This window comes from Abramis brama (assembly GCF_963993115.1).
Source record: "Abramis brama genome assembly, chromosome: 8".
NCBI classification, from domain to species: Eukaryota; Metazoa; Chordata; class Actinopteri; order Cypriniformes; family Leuciscidae; genus Abramis; species Abramis brama.
The window spans coordinates 26,597,978-26,616,259 of record NC_139970.1 but is presented as its reverse complement, the minus strand read 5'-3'; the positions used below and the strand labels follow the sequence as shown (position 1 = coordinate 26,616,259).

At 38.0% G+C, this 18,282-nt stretch overlaps 1 protein-coding gene across 4 annotated transcripts in view; it reads left to right on the top strand.

Annotated features, from left to right (window-relative positions):
• The first annotated feature begins 383 nt into the window (after window positions 1–383).
• Window positions 384–18,282, top strand: part of tmeff2a (transmembrane protein with EGF-like and two follistatin-like domains 2a) — a 62,412-nt gene continuing 44,513 nt past the window's right edge. For all 4 annotated transcript variants that reach the window (XM_084122799.1, XM_084122798.1, XM_084122797.1 and 1 more), the window contains exons 1-2: window positions 384–1,052; window positions 9,948–10,057. In XM_084122799.1, coding sequence (XP_083978925.1) covers window positions 869–1,052; window positions 9,948–10,057 — 294 coding nt within the window. In that variant the 5' untranslated portion in view covers window positions 384–868. The remainder of the gene's footprint in view (window positions 1,053–9,947; window positions 10,058–18,282) is intronic.

The following is an 18,282-nucleotide window of genomic DNA, read 5'->3' as shown; positions in this document are numbered from 1 at the left end:
TCGTCCCTCGGTTTTCTCATCTTATCCTGTAGTGTAGGCTATAGGCTAGTCTTTTGTTTAGGACATGGGGATCATTTCACAACACTGCAAGTTTCCAATCGATTTCTGCTGCCACCGTGCTCGAGCAGCAGTGCTCAATTATAGGCTACTGGGAAGACTTTCCCTGAATGGCCCTTCGCCCACGCGTTTGCAAACCAAATCTCTGTTAAAGTAGACCACAGGGTACACTATTCTGCACTGGCCGTCGATAAGCTCGAGCTGGACCATCGCCTCGCTCCTGACACTCCTGCATCCCTATCGACCAATCAGAGCCGCGGCACTGTCCCGCCCCTCCCGATCCCTTCAGAACACGTGATGCGGAGCGGTCTGGAAACCTGCCGCTCGCCTTCAGTGCGTTATTGTGGTTCACAGGTACAGAGGAATGGCCCTCCGCGATACTCTGATAAACTCACGGCTCTCCGCGAGCGCACGGACTGAGGACGGAGGACAGTCTCTCTAACCGGCGCTTCAGTGGATGTTGTAACTTCGGCATGTCACTCGAATGGGATATATGATTTTTGCCCCATTTGTGTCTCTCAAAAACACCCCTTGCGTCTTTTTTATTTTTGCCTTGCTTTCTGAACACCTCGCTTACCCACTCTCCTCCCGAAACCATCCCCTCCCCTGTCATCGCACCCAGACCTCTCTCATTCCGCATCTGCACCTTCTCGCTTCGGGCGGATCCTTGCTCTGGTCATCCAGAAACAACTGCTTCATGGGGCACACTCCTTTCGTCGGAAAATGTCCCCCTCTTGGCTTCTAAGCGCACCGGCAAAGTTGACAACATTAGGACCAGGGCGCGTCTGTGAGCAGTGTCGGGGGAACTGAGATGGGTGTCTCGGTGGCGGCGGCCCTACATGAGCCCCGAAGTCCGCACCAGTGGAGCCGGATAGTGGGACACTGGGTTTGGATTGCAGTCTTGTCTTTTCTCGCCACTTTCCCTGTGCAACAACTTGGCGCTTTCCCATCCTCTCTCAGCGACTGTCAGACTCCAACTGGATGGAATTGCTCAGGTAAGGTGTTCATATAGTCCGCTGCTCCTTGGGTTGGAGGGAATACGGTTTGAAGTTCCCTTGACAATGGAAGACGGCTGTTTATCGTACAAGTAGCATAAGTTATGGACCTAAATTGATCCTAATGTGTGGTGATGCAAGCTTTTGCATTTCACTGCTGCTGTAAAAAAAAAAGAAAAAAAAAGATGTTTTAAAAAAAGACCTGATTTAGTGATGGTCAGGATCGTATTTGGTGTGTTAGGCTACTGTATAGTTATTTCCTAATAGTCTTTTTAACCCTCACGTGATATGTAGCTAAATAATGATTTTTCATGAAAACAAAAATGTATCGCTAGCCTACAGTGTCTGACACCACATTTCCTACATTAATTGACCTGTTTTTCAAGTTCAGTGCGTTTAAAAGAAAACGGATGGTTTGTAGCCTATGTCAAACACAAGTTTTCACCCATGAAGAGCAAGAAACATGTAAATAGGCTAATTAGCCAGAACAAGTGGTAAATACTTGTCATTCTGTCTTCTCATGTGAATCAAGTTTCTGTGGATAATTTGAGACTCAGAGACTATATTGCTTGCTTATTTTCAAACTTGGAATATAACTAGGCTATTTATCCGCATTTACCTAAAACTATTATTTATATATTTATTTTTTTGTTGAAAGTGGTGGTGATATTTTGATAATAGGTTTCAGCCTTGAATGTGGGCTACGTGTAAGAAATCATTTAGAAGTCAAGTCATACTTTCCTTGGTAACAATTCCATCAAGCCAGCATAATAATCTCCGTGCATCAGTCCGTTGTAGACTCGGATATTAAGTGGGATTTGATTTGGATTGCGCCGACCTCTCACCCTCACTGTCAGAGCGCCGTTCAGATGATTGCGGATGCACGTGAAATAATCATCATGCGCGCCCTGAGGCGCGAGAGACGCGCGGAACTCACCGCATATTTCTGCGCAGTTTCCCGCTGTGGCGCCTGACTATCAATCAGCAGGTCACCGTGGGCAATTAGGTGTCGTTCCAAAACGTCTATCCTTACCTATTGCCTGCACTTTGGTTATACAACTCATGGCAATGGCATGCATGAGACGTGGGAAACTCTACCACAGGCATGCCTGAAGACTTCAGTGTTTCCATGATTTACAAAAAGGTGTTGATAATGGGCTAGGCTGTTTGATGCATTTTCCTAAATCCTTACTACAAATGCAATCATACAACCATTGCAGACTACGAAATATAACACTAATTGCCAGAATCAAGCACCTAATGGTCTATTGTATTCATTTTCAAACAGGTGTGGCCATTGTTTGAATTGATAGAGTTTTTAATAACTTATCTGATTGTCATGAGTGTCTAAAAGCTTTTACTGACTGTTTTTTCAAACAGCTGTCAGTCACATTTGACCAGAATTTCTGAATTTCTGACCAGAATTTCTGCCCCCCGTTCATTTTTAGGTGAACTATCACTTTAATTAATTGCTGAATTAAGAGGATAGTGCAAAGAGCAAACAGAATGCCAATATAAATTGGCATTATTGCATTTATCAGGTCTGAAGAGAGGAATCCGTGGTATAAAACCTGAAGTTCCAACTGACTGAATATAGTTTAACTCACCAGCACTTAATTATGCGCTGAACACAGCAATAATGTCCAGCAAAACAAATGCAAGCCAGCTGTTCAGTCAACAATCCTAACTTGCGGCGGTTGGCAATGGACACAAGCGATGTGAATACTCTTGCAAAGTAAGGGCCTTTTTACTGAAATATCTTACCTGTGCATGATTAGAATTCTGTAAGCTTTAATTTTATGTACCGACTCAAAACCCACGACCCAAAGGGCAGTAAGCTGTTATTTGTATTGGTCATAGATATCAATAGCTCTCTTTTTTTTGCAGTGCTGGCTCACCAAGGGCTTTTTCATATCAGCTGCAAAGGAGGTGAGAGGAGATAGGGGACTTTTATTAATTTGAAGAGACACAACAACATTAACTGCCAGTTTTTGGTAGTTAAACTCTTAAAGGGATAGCCTAGTTCATTAAAAAATATATATATATAATGTTTACTCATCATTTACTCTCCCTCATGTCTTTACAAACCTGTACATGACTTACTTTCTTCTGTGGATGACTTTCTTTCTTCTGTGGAACAAAAAAAAAGATTGTCAGTGTTTTTTATCCATACAATGAACGTCCAATGTTGAGGACTACAATTTTGATGAACCCCATGGTTCTTTCAAAATATATACTTTTGTGTTCCACAAAACAAAGAAAAAGAAAGAAATCATAGTGCGGAATGAAATGAGGGTGAGTAAATTATGAAAGAATTTAAATTTTTTCAACTGTTTTTTTGAACATTTGCTATATGTCTGTTTTTGTTTTCAAATTATCAAAGTATTTTCAAATTACTTACAAAGTGTCGAGATTTTTCAAAATGCACTCCATCTCGAAATAATGGTGTTGTGTACTAGTAGAGGATTCAGAACAGAATCTGTAGAGAAATTCTCTACCATTCTTAGAGATTTGTATTATACCTCAAACAAAAGCTAAAAACATTTTTAACTGATAACAATGTCCTGGGGTTTGAATTCCAGCTCTGTACTGGCCAGACAACTGGTCTGATGTCTCACTTACGGAGTTGTTTATACTTCACCTTTAGAATATTTGTGTCTCTACCAACTTGCTCCTTTAAATTATTCACCTCAATGCAAGGCCGAAATAACAATCTGCATCTCCCCTGATACTCACCCGTTTTGCACATCGTGAGACGTAACATTGGCTCACACTTCTAGTATGTTTTGATAAAATTACAACACTCTTGAGGAGAGCGAGTAGACCTGCAATACCAGGTGTTTGAGCTAAACAACATTTCTTATTTCACTGCAGATGAAAGAAACAAGCAGCTGAAGGTGGTACTGGCAATGTTAGAGCTCCATTACTGATGAAGTGGATGTTGTCGGCTATAATATCGGAGGTGAAAATATTAATTAGTGTAGTCTAGTGTTATTCATAAGTATGTTATGAAGTTCTGTACATTCTCTTAACTGAATGCATTAATCTACCCTTCACCTTGTCACTATAAAGCTACAGCTGTAACTCACAACCCATTTGTTTTATATTGCCATCCATTAGCCACTAAATAGCTTTTATGCAAAAGTGGCCAAGCCATAGGGCAAATTATGCTGCTCCAAACACCTGTATCCAAAAGCAGTTACCAAGGTTATACTGATTATAAAGTTCTTTACAGAATGTTTTGCTTCAGAATCTTAAAATGACTTGTTTGTGGGAAACCCAACTTCTGGGGAAATATGCAAATCTGGCCTTATATGGGATGCATAGGATTCCACAATAAAATGAAAGTAGCGAAATATCGTTTCTTCCATATTGTGACGCATTCCAGTGTAACGGATTATCAAAAAATATTTAAATAAAAAATAGGGCAGGGACTTGGTTCTATGAATAAGTTGTTGATTGGATTTTGAGATGTGGGTGTCGAATATATATGTCTAAACAGTCTAAATGATTGGAGAAGTCCGGCATACAAGGTATGACATTTTGATAAAAAATTCTGAGTTTAAAAAATATATAATATCATGTTAATATCATATATTAACATAAATATGAAACATATATATGGATGAATTGTTCACAATAAGATAACATGCATTAGCCTATATAACATTCATTTACAAAATAGATTGGGTGCACAATCTTAAATCATTTAATGTGAAGTGTGTAGTTTTTTTATATTAAAATGTTTTCGTCTATAGTTAATCTGTCACTATTATGTTCTGTCTTGTCTGCACCTGTTCTTGTTTGTCCCTGATTAGTTCATCCTCCACCTGTGCCTGGTTAGTTCCCTCATTTCAGCCTTTGTATTTATACTCCCTGTTCTGTTTAGTCCTTTGTCAGTTATTGTTTGATGTAATGCTGTTCTTCATGTGAGTCACCAGTAAACTGTTTTTTATCGTATCCAGTGTTCCTTATTTTCCTTCATCGGCTAAACGTTACTTAATCAGTGCTTAAAGACAATGTAGCCCAATTCCAATTTAAATTTAAAACAACCAATGGCATGAGTTTGGGACAGGGCTATTTGTGTTTGTGACCAATGTCAGAATGAAGTATTTGAAAATGTAGTCATTATTTTGGCAGTTCTGCTTAGTGACATTATAGTGGCACAGATATTTATTGATGGTTTTAACCAATTTATTATTACTTATTTGTATCTTATAATACTATACTATAAACTCTATAAACCTTCCTTAAGTCTATATCATGTACTTGTGTTTTGTACTAAATGTCAGTATAAGGCTGTTTGTTTGGGGGGTTAAATTATTTGCCTGGCTTGTGACGACTCCAAAAAAAATCGCCTCCGCAAATCATTGTTGCGAAAAGTCATGCATCAACTGATCTTATTTATGGCCATGTGTCACGCAGGCTGTTTGCACAGCATATTTTTGCTATACATACCTTGAACTTCATAAGATTTTGAGCTTCCAGAAAGTCTATTTTAGATTCAGGAAGAGTAGCTTTACTTGTTTTTTGTGGGCCATCAGATAGTAGAGCATCTTAGGATGAAAGATGTAATTTCCTGTTTGGCTGCTCTAATCATTGCTCTGTGACTTCAAGGAATGACTTTGAGGAATTTTTATTGAAATTTGCAGGATGTTTCTTGTTGTCCACACACATACTGTGCTTTCTTCGCAAAGAATAGAAAAACAGATCTTATCTATTCGTGTTGACAACCAGGCTACTGAAAGATTGTCCTGCCAGAGAGACTTTAAAGAGAGCAGAACAAAATTCCTTTCCGCTCATGGTAACACGTCCCTGCTCAAAAAGCATTTTTAACAGACTTCCAAAAGCTTATTTACAGTTAATCATATTATCTGACTGATGTTTGGTTAAGTTTAAAATCTGGTTAAGCATTTAAAGGCCTCTCAGTGTCCTTGATGAAGAAATTAACGTAATAAAATTTCAAGGATGCCACTGCCTGTTTCCAGAACTCATTTCCTCTAGTGTGACCTTCTAACTTTCTTCAGTCTCCGTTTTAACTTTGACATCCCAACCTTATATGGCTTTGAACTTTTTGGTGGTCCAGACCAGGAGTAGGGGGTACATATATAAGCAGCTTCTTTTAAAGGGATAGTTCACCAAAATGAAAGAATGAAAATTCTGTCATCATTTACTCACCCTCATGTCTTTCCAAACCAGTGTGACTTATTTATTTTCTTAAACACAAAGAAGATATTTTGAAGAATGTTTCAACTGTTTTTTAGGTTTTTTTTCATACAATAATGAATGTTTGACTGGACAAAAAGCATGAGACATTATTTTGTGCGAAAGACATTTTGTATAATGCTAAATGATATAACGTATCCATGTAAAAGGAACACATTTCTTTTTCTTTTATCAAAGAAAGGGTGCTTCAGATATACTTGTGGGGCTGTGAAGGTTAATGTGACAAAAAAGGTTGGTAAACAAGTCCAGACTGTTGAATCGCTCTCACTATAATCAGTGTTTATTGTGTTAGACGGAATATATCTTCTCAAGTGCGGTTGGTGGTTGACTCTTTTGTGTGTGCTGCTTTTTACGTTTTCTGAAACGGTGGCACCTCTGCTTCAGATTAATTAAACTGAATGGAGGGATTTTGTGTCTGGTGAGAGAGAATCTCCTGTGACTCTGTTCTTCTCCGATCCATTACACCATTTCCCCATCCTGCTCCTGTTGCCTCATTGAATGCTGCACGTCTCAGACATGCACTATTGTGAGGTCAAGCTGTATCATGACACAGCTATGGAAGGGCAGCCAAGCAATAGAGGTGTGACAAAATGCCTTGCATCTGTATGACTTCGCAGAGGTAGTGCTCGCATCAATAATGCAAGCAGATGCATCATGCTACGTGCCACATTAGATTTGTGTTGCAAGTGCAGCTTCCAGAACAATTGTTTGAAAATATTTGTGTTTTTTTTTTAGTCTATACTAAAGCCCCGTTCACACTGCCAGCGACAAGCAGCGACAAAGCGACATGATCTCATTCATTTCAATGGAGCGCTGGCGACTTCCGGTGTGGTGAACAATCGGGTCCGGCTGAAGAAATGAGTCCGGGCTTAGGACCCAATTAGTATGCCAGTAGTATGTCTGATCTAAATCTGTTCTCGCGATACGGTAAGGCAGTATCAGTGCAGTAATATCAGGTAAAGCTCATAGCACGATCATCGGATAACGTTAGCTGTATGCTATGCTACTATCTAAGCTAACTAAAAAACACACTAACAACGAGAAATGTTTAATTTCACAATCTATAGCTTCGGTTAAATACTAGTATATGAAATGTAAAATACATTAAATACATTGATGACTCGTTATAACGTAGTACAAACGTCTTCTATAATAAAGTGATTTTGTATGATTTATAACCAGGCACTAAAGCGATTACCCATAAAACGTGCTTTGAACCAATCGGATTGCTTGGGTCCTCAGCCCGGACTCATCTCTATAGAGTTACCGGATACTTCACCACACCGGACCCGATTGTTCATCACACCGGCGACATGAGCGACAGTGACCGTTGGCGACAGAATGTGGGCGTGTCAAGCGACATGAGACGCGCGACAAAAGTTCAGAAATTTCAACTTTATGCAAATGAGAAGCGATTTTCGCGAGCGACAACCAATAGGAAAGAAGACTTTCAGTGGAGCTCAGCTCACGTCACCGTCGAGTGCAGGCAAGACAGAAGAGTTCGAGGGCGATTTCACTGTTTTATATGATTTGACTGTAACCACATGGATATAATAAAATGATGCATGGAAAAGAAACTGTCGACAGTCTCAGTGAGTTTAATTCACACATTTAGTTCGAGTGTTGTAATTTTATGATGCAAGTTTAAGTTTAGTACTGCTGCCGTTCATTTTACAGTTTCCCCTGCATTGTCAACATGATATTAGGGACAAGAAAATTGATTATTTGTCAAATTTGAATGACGTTTTAGTAATTTATGACAGTATGATGTAATCTGTTGATTGATCGATCGTTAATCCAGTAGGCTAAATTATTTAATCCACTGAACACTGCTGTGGTAATATAAAAACACTCTCCCAACAGCATACTGTTTCTTTTGAGCCTAACTCCTAGTCAAATTAAAATTATATAGTTGTATATATCACTTGTGATGGTATTTTGTATAGATATGGCCAGACGTGCAGTCTACCAATAACATTAGAGCGACAGCACTACGAACGCCCACAAGCGACTTAACAGTACGAGTACGAGACTAGCGACATGCAGCGACAAAGTCGCTGGCAGTGTGAACGGGGCTTAAGAATATATATATATATATATATATAACTTTTTGAAGAAAGTCATACTGTTTTGGAATGGTAAATGACCACTTTTATTTGGAGTGGTAAACCATCCTTTTAAAGCACCAAGAGAGCTAAGACTTCTACTTATTCCGACTTAAAAATGGTCTGTGATCCCCCTGAATGCGAGGAAAAGATTTTGTGTAAAAAGTATTAGACTCAAATTAAGGCATGAATTCTTATTTTATCAGTAAGCTGAGGGATTGATGATGGTTTTGACTAATTAGCTTTGGCAAATACTCTGACTTGTATTTGTTGCTTCAGTAAGCTGAATTGATTGAATGTCAGTTTATCACAGCTCCTTAAGAACAGATTGTGAACAAGATGAATTTAAATGAAACATTCCTGTTGCAAAACATTCGTATGAACAGCTTCTCTAATTTTACATGAGAGATTAATGCACATACCAAGAGCCAAAATCATTTCTCAAGGTCTTCAGAACTGAGGCACATAATGTGAATATTGCAACTGACGACTGTTCTTTTTTTCCTCCCAGTAGCGTTTGAGGTCCATTGATAATTTCTTTAGCTGAAATGCAAATAAGTGCACTAGGTTACGTAAGACATTTTTCTGCACTGTATGTGGCCCTTTAGCAGGGGCCTAAAGTAGCTGCACACCCTCTGGTGTTGTCGTTACAATGAGCAATGTTCTGGTTCGTTCTAGCTTCCAGGGCTCACCGGATAACACAGGGTAAAAATACCGTGTAGCACTTGCAAGAAGCTTATTTGCTTTGACAGCAAAAATCCCAGGGCACACGAGCGGACCCACTGTTTTGTGTCGTGTAGTTTATTATGATGATGTATGGTTTGGAGTCGGAATATATGCGGGTAATATGGAATGTTTCATGAGATATTATTCTTTGCGTAATGTTTGTGTCATTTTTATGATATTAAGCAAATGATAGAGATACTTATTCCTTACATAATTATAAAAGGTATCAGATAGGGTCTGAATGATGTAGTGCGGGTAAACGGGTAAAGTCATTATTTTGGGAGCTTATTGTTAAATGAACAGCAGTCAGCTTCGGTATGCTGAATAGTAAAATTAGGTTTTGACTCAGCGGTGGTCTGTTTTTAGAAACAACTCATCTTAATTGTAATCATTTTAAGGAATCCTTGTGGACTTAAACTGTCTGCGAGCTCTTGATTTTTGATGAAGTGCTATTTTTCGGAGTCTGTCCAGCTCCTCAGCAAATTGAGAATATTTCACAGAGCCTGTACTCAGCTTATTATAAAAGCTGAATAAGGTTCTCATGCGCCTATTCCAAGAAGTTCACCGTGTGCTGAATCATTATTCCTCCATGAACACTTGTTTCATTCCCGATAAGAAAATGTCTCAAGAGCAAAATATGGTCTTGGCAAATGGAGTTGCTCATCGCAACTTGATGAACCCTTCAGAAGTCCTGCCAGCCATCCTGCTGGGATGACGTGTTCGCCCCGATAGTTCTGCTGAATTATTTTTATCAGAAGTGTCTGAACAAAAAGTGTTTTGACACTGCTGTGTTTATGCAGAAACTCATGATGTTTTCTGTCTCTTTGGGTTGTTGCAGGGGATGATGACCGGGACACAGATCTCTTCCTTTGTGACACCAACACTTGCAAGTTTGATGGCGAGTGTCTCAGAATCGGGGACATAATAACATGTATATGCAACTTCAAGGTAAGACCACTTTCACTATGAACCAGCATCACTAATCCAGGTTTATTGTATTGTGAAGGGTAAGGGGTTGTATGACAGTTTTCTTTTATCACTGCGTCAGTATCACATATTGTTACAATATTTTGGATTATATAATTTAAAATCTATTTTGTATTGAATTTTCTTTTCAGCAAAATATTGTAACAATATGTGATACTGTCACAAAACCATGTGGTAATGCCTATCACAGTTAATTAAATACTTTATAAATAAAACTAGTTTTCTTTTTCTTGATAAACTTTTGCAAGATCTATCATTCATGGCAACAACATATCACTTTGTTAAGTAGAAACAAAACACTTAAAACTATAAAAGGATTAGTTCACTTCAGAATTAAAATTTCCTGATAATTTACTCACCCCACGTCATGGAGGAATAAGGATCTCATCTAGTGAAACGATCAAAAAAAAAAAAAAAAAAAAAAAATTATATATATATATATATATATATATATATACTCTTAACCACAAATGCTCGTCTTGCACTAGCTCTGTGATGCGCCACGCATTACGTACTCACGTTGAAAGGTCCTAACTGAGAGGCGAATTTTAAAGGCTGAGCGGCGGTATGTCAGTCTTTACCGGGTTACAGTAAAATAATGACGTGGTTACAAGGTGTGTATAATTTAAACTACTTAGTTCACAGTAGCAGCTGTTCAGTTTGCATACTGCTGCTCTCCTTCTTGATTAAAGCTCCAGGTGAAGGGGTTGCCAGTTATCACAAGCCCCTTAAAAACGCAGTATAATAAGCAGACATGGCAAAACTGTACCGGGGAACACATTTAAGCCATATAACTAGTATTAGTAATATCCTACAAAATTAAAAGGAAGTAACTGTAATTTTAAGTGTAAGTAGAATAGTTCACTATAAAATGTTTAGATTTTATAAACTGATTGATGAAGTAAAACAATAACAGGAGATTAAAAAATAATTCAGCAACACTTTATTTAAAGTTTAATTGCAGCTATGAGTTGTATTTAATAACAATCAGTTGGGGGCAGTTCATCTAAAAGTTGAGTGTTTTTCATTTACTATATTTAGCTATCAATATAGTTTACCAAATAAATAATTTATTTCATTTCTAAAGTATTTGGGTTTATTTATTATATAAAGCCCTTTTTGTTGTCCCAGAGTAACTACATATATAAATAACTATATCGTGAAATATACCATTACTGTGAAATAAAATGAGTTATACCGTGAAACAGAATTTTGGTCATACCACCCAGCCCTAATGCCGGGGACACACTTAACGACTAGCTGAAACATTCTAAGACGGAACTGATCTCACTTACAGACTGTTTCAAACACTGTTTTAAATACCGACTGTGAACACCGACTGAACGCAACTGTTTTCAAGTGACTCTGCGCATTTGGGCAAGATCAGCTGTAAGTATCAAATTACATTCATAATCAACCTTGCAGTCGTTAAGTGTGTCCCCGGCTTAACTTAAAGCATTCTTAATGTCATCTCAAAATTGACTCTAATATTTTTTATGGAATGTTGCAGTGTTTATAATGAATGGTTTATCTGTGAACATAATTTGTTTTTAAATACGTGCCACTGTAATCTTTAATCATACACATTTACGTGCGCTCCCCCTCTCAACAACATTTCTTCTTTGATGATGTGTATGCCAAATGTCAGGGTTGTTCAATGGCCAGATTTCTTTAAATAAAATTGATGTTTGAATCCTCCCAGAGCTTGTCTTTTTACAACAGTTTTTTTTAAAAAAAACAAAAAAAACACAATTTTAAAACACAATTTAGATGCAAGTCTTTGATGCCATGATAACTGCGATTTCAACTATCCTTCAGTATATCTGCCTTTCGCTGTTTTCTGTCCAACCTAGGGGACTACTAGAAAGTGGCCCACTTTATCTGCTTTGGCTGTGAGATCACAGTGAAATGAAGACAGAGAGAGTCGTTGCTAATAACATCTGAGTTTGGTCTAAATGAAAATGCATTAGAGTCCCTCCAAGGCACTGAGCACATAGGCACTCAATGAGTCTGTTATTTTTATCCCATTTCGCGAAGGAACATTAGTTTCTTTGGAGAGATAAATGGCATTACCTGTTTGTCCAACCCCTCCTCTTCTTTTTTGGTCCAAATAGGCCTCAGACTTCTCAGACTCATGATGGTATTCTGTTTTTAGGACAAACCCCATTCTGTGTCTGGCCTCAGTGGGTCACATTGTTTTAATTTGTTTTCAAGTGAGGGACTAATGCCATCGGCGAGAAAAGGATAAGCTTGATTTAGGCATCCTGGACTGTGTGCCACATGTGTGCAAGTGAAGCTCTGACGTCAGCTAGCCTAAACCTAATAATGGTCCATGACTTTATTCCATTAAGTGAAATAATTCATCAAAGAAGGATCGTCGAGTGGCTTGTGATGGGTATGAAGCCCAAGGGAAGTCTACAGTCAGGGAGGTAGTGTTGCTGAAGAGAGGAAGAAGGTTTGATCTGCCGATGAATAGAGGTCATTCAGCCCCTGATGTCCATTGAGTGATGTTTATTCACCTCACACCAGCTCTCAGAGGCGCCTAGCACATCACTCATACTGTGATGTTTACTTAAGATTGGCTCTTTAATGGTTTTTTAAGTTTTTTAAGGGCCCCCCCCCCCCCCTTAGGGGGGGTTATGGGATGAAATGCAGTCACTTCACTTTGGTCTTTCTTGTCTTGCATGTGCTGGAAAGTTTTTATTTTTTATGTATCTGTATAGGAGTAGTATATACACGATCTTTCAAATGTTTCTTTAAATGTTTTTGAAAGAAGTCTCTTTACATTTACATTTATTTTGCATTTATTCATCTAGCAGATGCTTTTATCCAAAGCAACTTCGAAATGAGAAATACAACAGTGCTCAGCAAGGCTGAATTTATTTTAATCAAAGTTAGAATAATAATATTGTGAAATATTATTACAATTTAAAAAATAATAATAATAATTTTATTGCATTTTAATTGTATTTAAGACTAATGAATTAAGACTCCAGACTTCACTGTCACATGATCCTTCAGAAATATGCTGATTTGCTGCTCAAGAAACATTTAATTATATAAGTGATGAAAACAGCTTAATATTTTGTGTGGAAACTGTGATATTTTTTTTATTTGTTTATTTTATGTTTTCTGTTTTTATTATGATCCACATTATGATACATTTTTGAATAAGCATGTTGAAGTTTAAAAAAAGAAGTGTGAAATGCAAAATTGAATCTAGCCAAGAAAATGAATCAAATGCACCGAAGTATCCCTGCGGCTGACTGAAAGCAGAAACTGAGAGCAATGCAGAAATTAAAGTCAGTTCATTTACGTAAGTACTTGTAATACTTGCAAAAACTTTATTGCATTGTGAGAGGTTAGTTAACCCCAATATCAATTTAGCCGTTTTTATGTGATTTTACCTGCTGGAAAATATGCAGTAAAGCAGTACAGGTTATGTAATGCAATTTGTAGTATGTCTTTGGACCATGAATAAGTTAACTTTGAAACCCAGGGGCACAGCATGAATCTCATAAATAGTTTTCCGAAACAAGTTTGATGTGGCAAAGCAACGTGACTATTAAAATGACTATTAAACATGCATGTCTCTGAAAACCGAAACAGGAGTTCTGGAACAGTGATTTTAGGTTTTGTTCAGGATGTTTTCAAGTGTTTTGACTCCTTAAGTTTAGGGTCTTCTACAAGTTCTATAAAAACTATATAGAACTATATTCTATAATAACATTGAAATTTGCTGCCAGAATGGGCTTACAGAGTCATGCTAACCAGCCAAACTTTGAGCTCTTGGTCTCTTATAGCCTATTCTTTTTGGCAAATCCTAGATCATTAAAGATTAACAAAACAGAAAATTGTTTTTCCAACAATGAAATGTTGTTCCAAGCCTGTATGATTTTTCTTCTTTGAAGATATTTTGAACAATGTTTCAAATGTTTTTGAATGTTTCAGCTGACATAACAACATTGGGGTGAATAAATGAAGACAAAATGTTCTCTTTTTTAACATTTTGAAACTGTGCCATAGTTCTGTACAGACAACATTTAAGTGAAATCCAATTTCAGAAAGCCAGCAGAAAAAGAACTGCTTTTTTCCATGTCAGATTTTTCCCTCTTTCTAGCAAATCTTTGATTGTCTTCATCTGGACATGTACCATCATGTCATAACGGATCGTGTTGTGATTCTGCATGTTCAGTCATGCCCGTGCTGATGACTCGCTGTGTTATGACACCTCTGATCCAAAGCTCTGATGCTCAGTCATTCATGTGCACTTTCATTGCCTACTCATGTGATTCATTAATGGGGGGTTATTGCTTAGCTCACAGACTGCCTGGGCTTTTTGTGATTCATTAATGGGGGGTTATTGCTTAGCTCACAGACTGCCTGGGCTTTTTGTGATTCATTAATGGGGGGTTATTGCTTAGCTCACAAACTGCCTGGGCTTTTTGTTTTTTGGCTTGTTTGCAAGCTAGTTTATGGAATTGTCCCTTGCCTGTTGATGATGTGTGGTCTTGATTCAGTTTAACTGGACTGATCAGTTATCATAGTCATCTTCTCTCTGCTTGGCCCGTCTCTCAAGCACTGTTTCTGGTTGATACGCTATCCCTCCGGCCATCATTGGATAACTGAGGTGTTGCCATTTTCAGATGGATGTGAACCGGTTGACGTAGCAAACAGCTTCTAGTTTGAGTTCTAGCCAAGGTGCTGCGCTCAAGTGAACTTACCCATGAAAAACTGCGTCTCCTTTAGTTCTCCTTTAGCGTGAACTCTGGGAATGAACTCGCAAGGCGCGCAGACAGTGGCAGAAGGTGGACGACTTCCCTCCGGGCCTTCTGCTGCCCATCATAAGAGCCATTTTCAGCCAGACCTCTTTGCATATATTACCATGCATTTGTGATCCTTTTATTCTTCAGTCATATGGTTTCACCGTAGCTGGAGACCGATTAAAAGTGGGGCTTTATTCCCTGGTGCCATTAGACAGTCCTACAAGACTATGACCATGAATCATATTGTACAGGTGCAATACCAAAATGTGCTTGGAGTGCCTGTAACTGCAAATTCCAGTGTCTTCTCATGTTTGTGTGAAGAAATAGGCCATGAGACGTTTTGTGTTACAGTGATTTCACTATAGGTAAAATGGTGTTTTTCAGAATGAGCACCTAAGACAATAATTACCCCATTTTCCTTACTTTGCAAGCACACAGTGTACATTAGATAACAATAAATGGGTTAATGATGAAGGGATGACTTTGAATAAAGTAATAAAAAGATTTTTCTTGGTGACTTCATATTTCTTTTAATTCTGGCATCTGTGGTACACCATCTGGAGCGCACACATGTTTGCTTCTTGTTTCTTGATTTTTCATCCATTTTGTATTACTGGAGTAAATCGAATAGATTATCAGTGTACAGTCTGCTACTTTAATGTTTAGTATAACAATTGTTTGGGTGTTTTTAAACATTTTTAGTATTTTTCTAATGAGCAAATTGTATTATGACATGATTTTACAAAATATGTTTTTTTGTAAAAAAAGACTGTTTTTTTCCCATTATTATTATTTCCATTGTTGCAGAGTCTCCACCAAAGAACAAACAATTAAAAAAAACAAATATTGTTTTTCAGAATGGTCTTTGATTTAAAACTAAGGTCTATTTTATGCAATACAAGTTAATCAAACAACACTCCTTTTATAATGTAGGCTATTCCTTTTATAATGCATACAATAACAGTAAAACCATTATTGTATGACTAATGTAGAATTCAGGTTATGTGCAGTCACAGGTGTGTGGATTTATTGGCCATTTTATATTTTATTGTGGTTCCTTCAGTCAGAACTCAGAGTCAGAAATTTGCATTTTAGAAATGTGTTTAAAAGTAAAGTGTGTAATTTCTAACCCGTGGAAGATGGAGGTAGTGTTTGAAACCTGTTTAAAAATCATTGGTTTGGCAATTGCGTTTGGTGCCACTAGTGGTGTAGAAATCACACTCTTCTGCTTTAAATGACTCGCAGAAATGCATTTGAATCATTTTGGGTGACGAGCATTTCATGGCAATCCATACATGAGTATTTTTTCATTCAGCCTATTTTTCTTTTTTTAAGTCTAATCTTTTTTTTTTCTTGTGCTCATTTTTTCATGTCTTTCACCCCTAATAGCTTCTCTCCATGAGCTGCCACAGGAGATAACTTTCACCAATATATCAAAAATGAAGCAATTAAAATCAGGATGGAAGTTATTTCAGGGTGGAATTAGGTCCAGTTTCCTGTTTAAGTCAGTCTGGTGGGATTGGAAAATGCAGTCATACCGGCAGCATCCTGACTATGTTAGATGCGGGATGTGTCATACATCCATGTACACCGAGTCCCTCGGCTGGCATGTGCCAGACATGAGATTGGTTGGTGGTTTGGCAGCTGGAGAGTCGGGGGTGTGGGGATTCTACAGAGGTAGGTGATATTCGCTTGAGCCTGGTGCCACTCAGGATAGCAGCATCTGTATCAGTCCCCGCGTGGCTCCCCTCAGCCTGTCAGACGCTATTACCGAAGAGCCGTCTCCCCTGACAGGGCCCGGGAGCTCCTCGCTGGGAAGAGCGTTGCTCTAATCAAGAGCAGACTGCCAAGCGGTTACGGAGTGAGGCATGAGCCTTTCTGCCCTCCCCATAGCCTCCCCCCACCCTCATCAGAGGCAAACAGCACGCACATGGGCATCCTGGGAATGGGGAATGTCACTCAGTCACACAATGGCAGGCATGTCTCTGTGTGAGGGGGCGCAAAAAATACATCATCTGGTGAGACATGCACCAGATTCTTTTTTTTTTCTTCCTTGTTTGTGCCTCTCCGGGATATCGTGGCTGATCTGCTTCTATTTTTTCCCTCCCATGACCCTGTTGGCCACCGTCCCTGAGAACTGTCACAGATAATGTGCTTCTTTAAGAAAGCAAGCATCGAATCCAAACGCACTTAGACATAGTTGATCTCTTTCTTTCCCCAGATGAAACTGGAGTTAAATGAATATTCCAGGTTCAGTACAAGTTAAACTCAGCATTTGTGGAGTAATGTTGATGGCCACAAAAAACTATTTTGTCTTTTGTCTTTAAAAATGTAAAGGTTATGGTGAAGCACTTAACTACAGTGAAGTAGATGGGGCCCATTTTTTCAGAGGATTTAAAAGCAAAAATGTGAAGCTTAAAATTGCTCTGAAAGCATTTACGTACATTTTCTGATAAACTTGTGTATTATTTTGCTGATAACATTTTCAGTTTTGGAGAGCTGAATCATTGTTATTTTTAATTAGCACTTCTCCGATGGTCACTGTCTATTTCATGCACACAATGTGGATAAGCTACAACGGGTAAACTAGGGCCAGGTTGATGATATCAGTTTCTCGTTTTTTATCAATCTTCATTTTGATGAGCCAAGATCGTTTTAGCCTTTGCTGTTTTCAGATGATCCATTAACAAAGCTTCACTGAACATTATTTGAAGTGCATCTACCATCCATTATTCACAATAAACATTGTGCTTTGTTATTTTGAAATGAAACAAAGTGTGAGCTTTCAAATTCAGTTAATGAAAACTTTGCCTTTCCATTATTAGTAGCAGAAATGCAAATGCTAATACTTTCTCTTATACCATTGACATTTAACAAATACACATTTAACATTAACGTTCTTTGAATATCTAAAGTATTTAAAAGCGAATACATTTGTTGCCTGCCTAGTGTCTAAAAACATGTGTAATTAACAAATTAGCATTACCTGCTCTTTATTTGAGAAAGTGTGACTTACCAGACTGCACTGTTGGTTACAAACTTTTGTGTGTGTGTGTGTGTGTTTTTAATAAATTCTTTATTTGTGAGAAATTCTATAATAGGATTACAGAATCAATAAGATGCTTTCTAAAGTATGAATCAGAATTATTTTTCAGATTAATTTTTTTAATCAAGTTCAAATATTTTTTCATGTTGATTCATTTTTTTTTTCATTATGGAGAAACAGGTCAAAATAATTTTTTGGTAACCAACATAATGCCAAAAGTGCTGTTGCCTGAGCTTAACTTGAACTGTAATTTTCTTTTGAATTCATAATTTCAGATAGCTATCTCAAACCTTTTCTCACAAGGCATTTCAAAGTCCCTCCTCAACTGATACGAGCAACATTTTTGGAATGATGAGAGAACAAAACGCATGTGA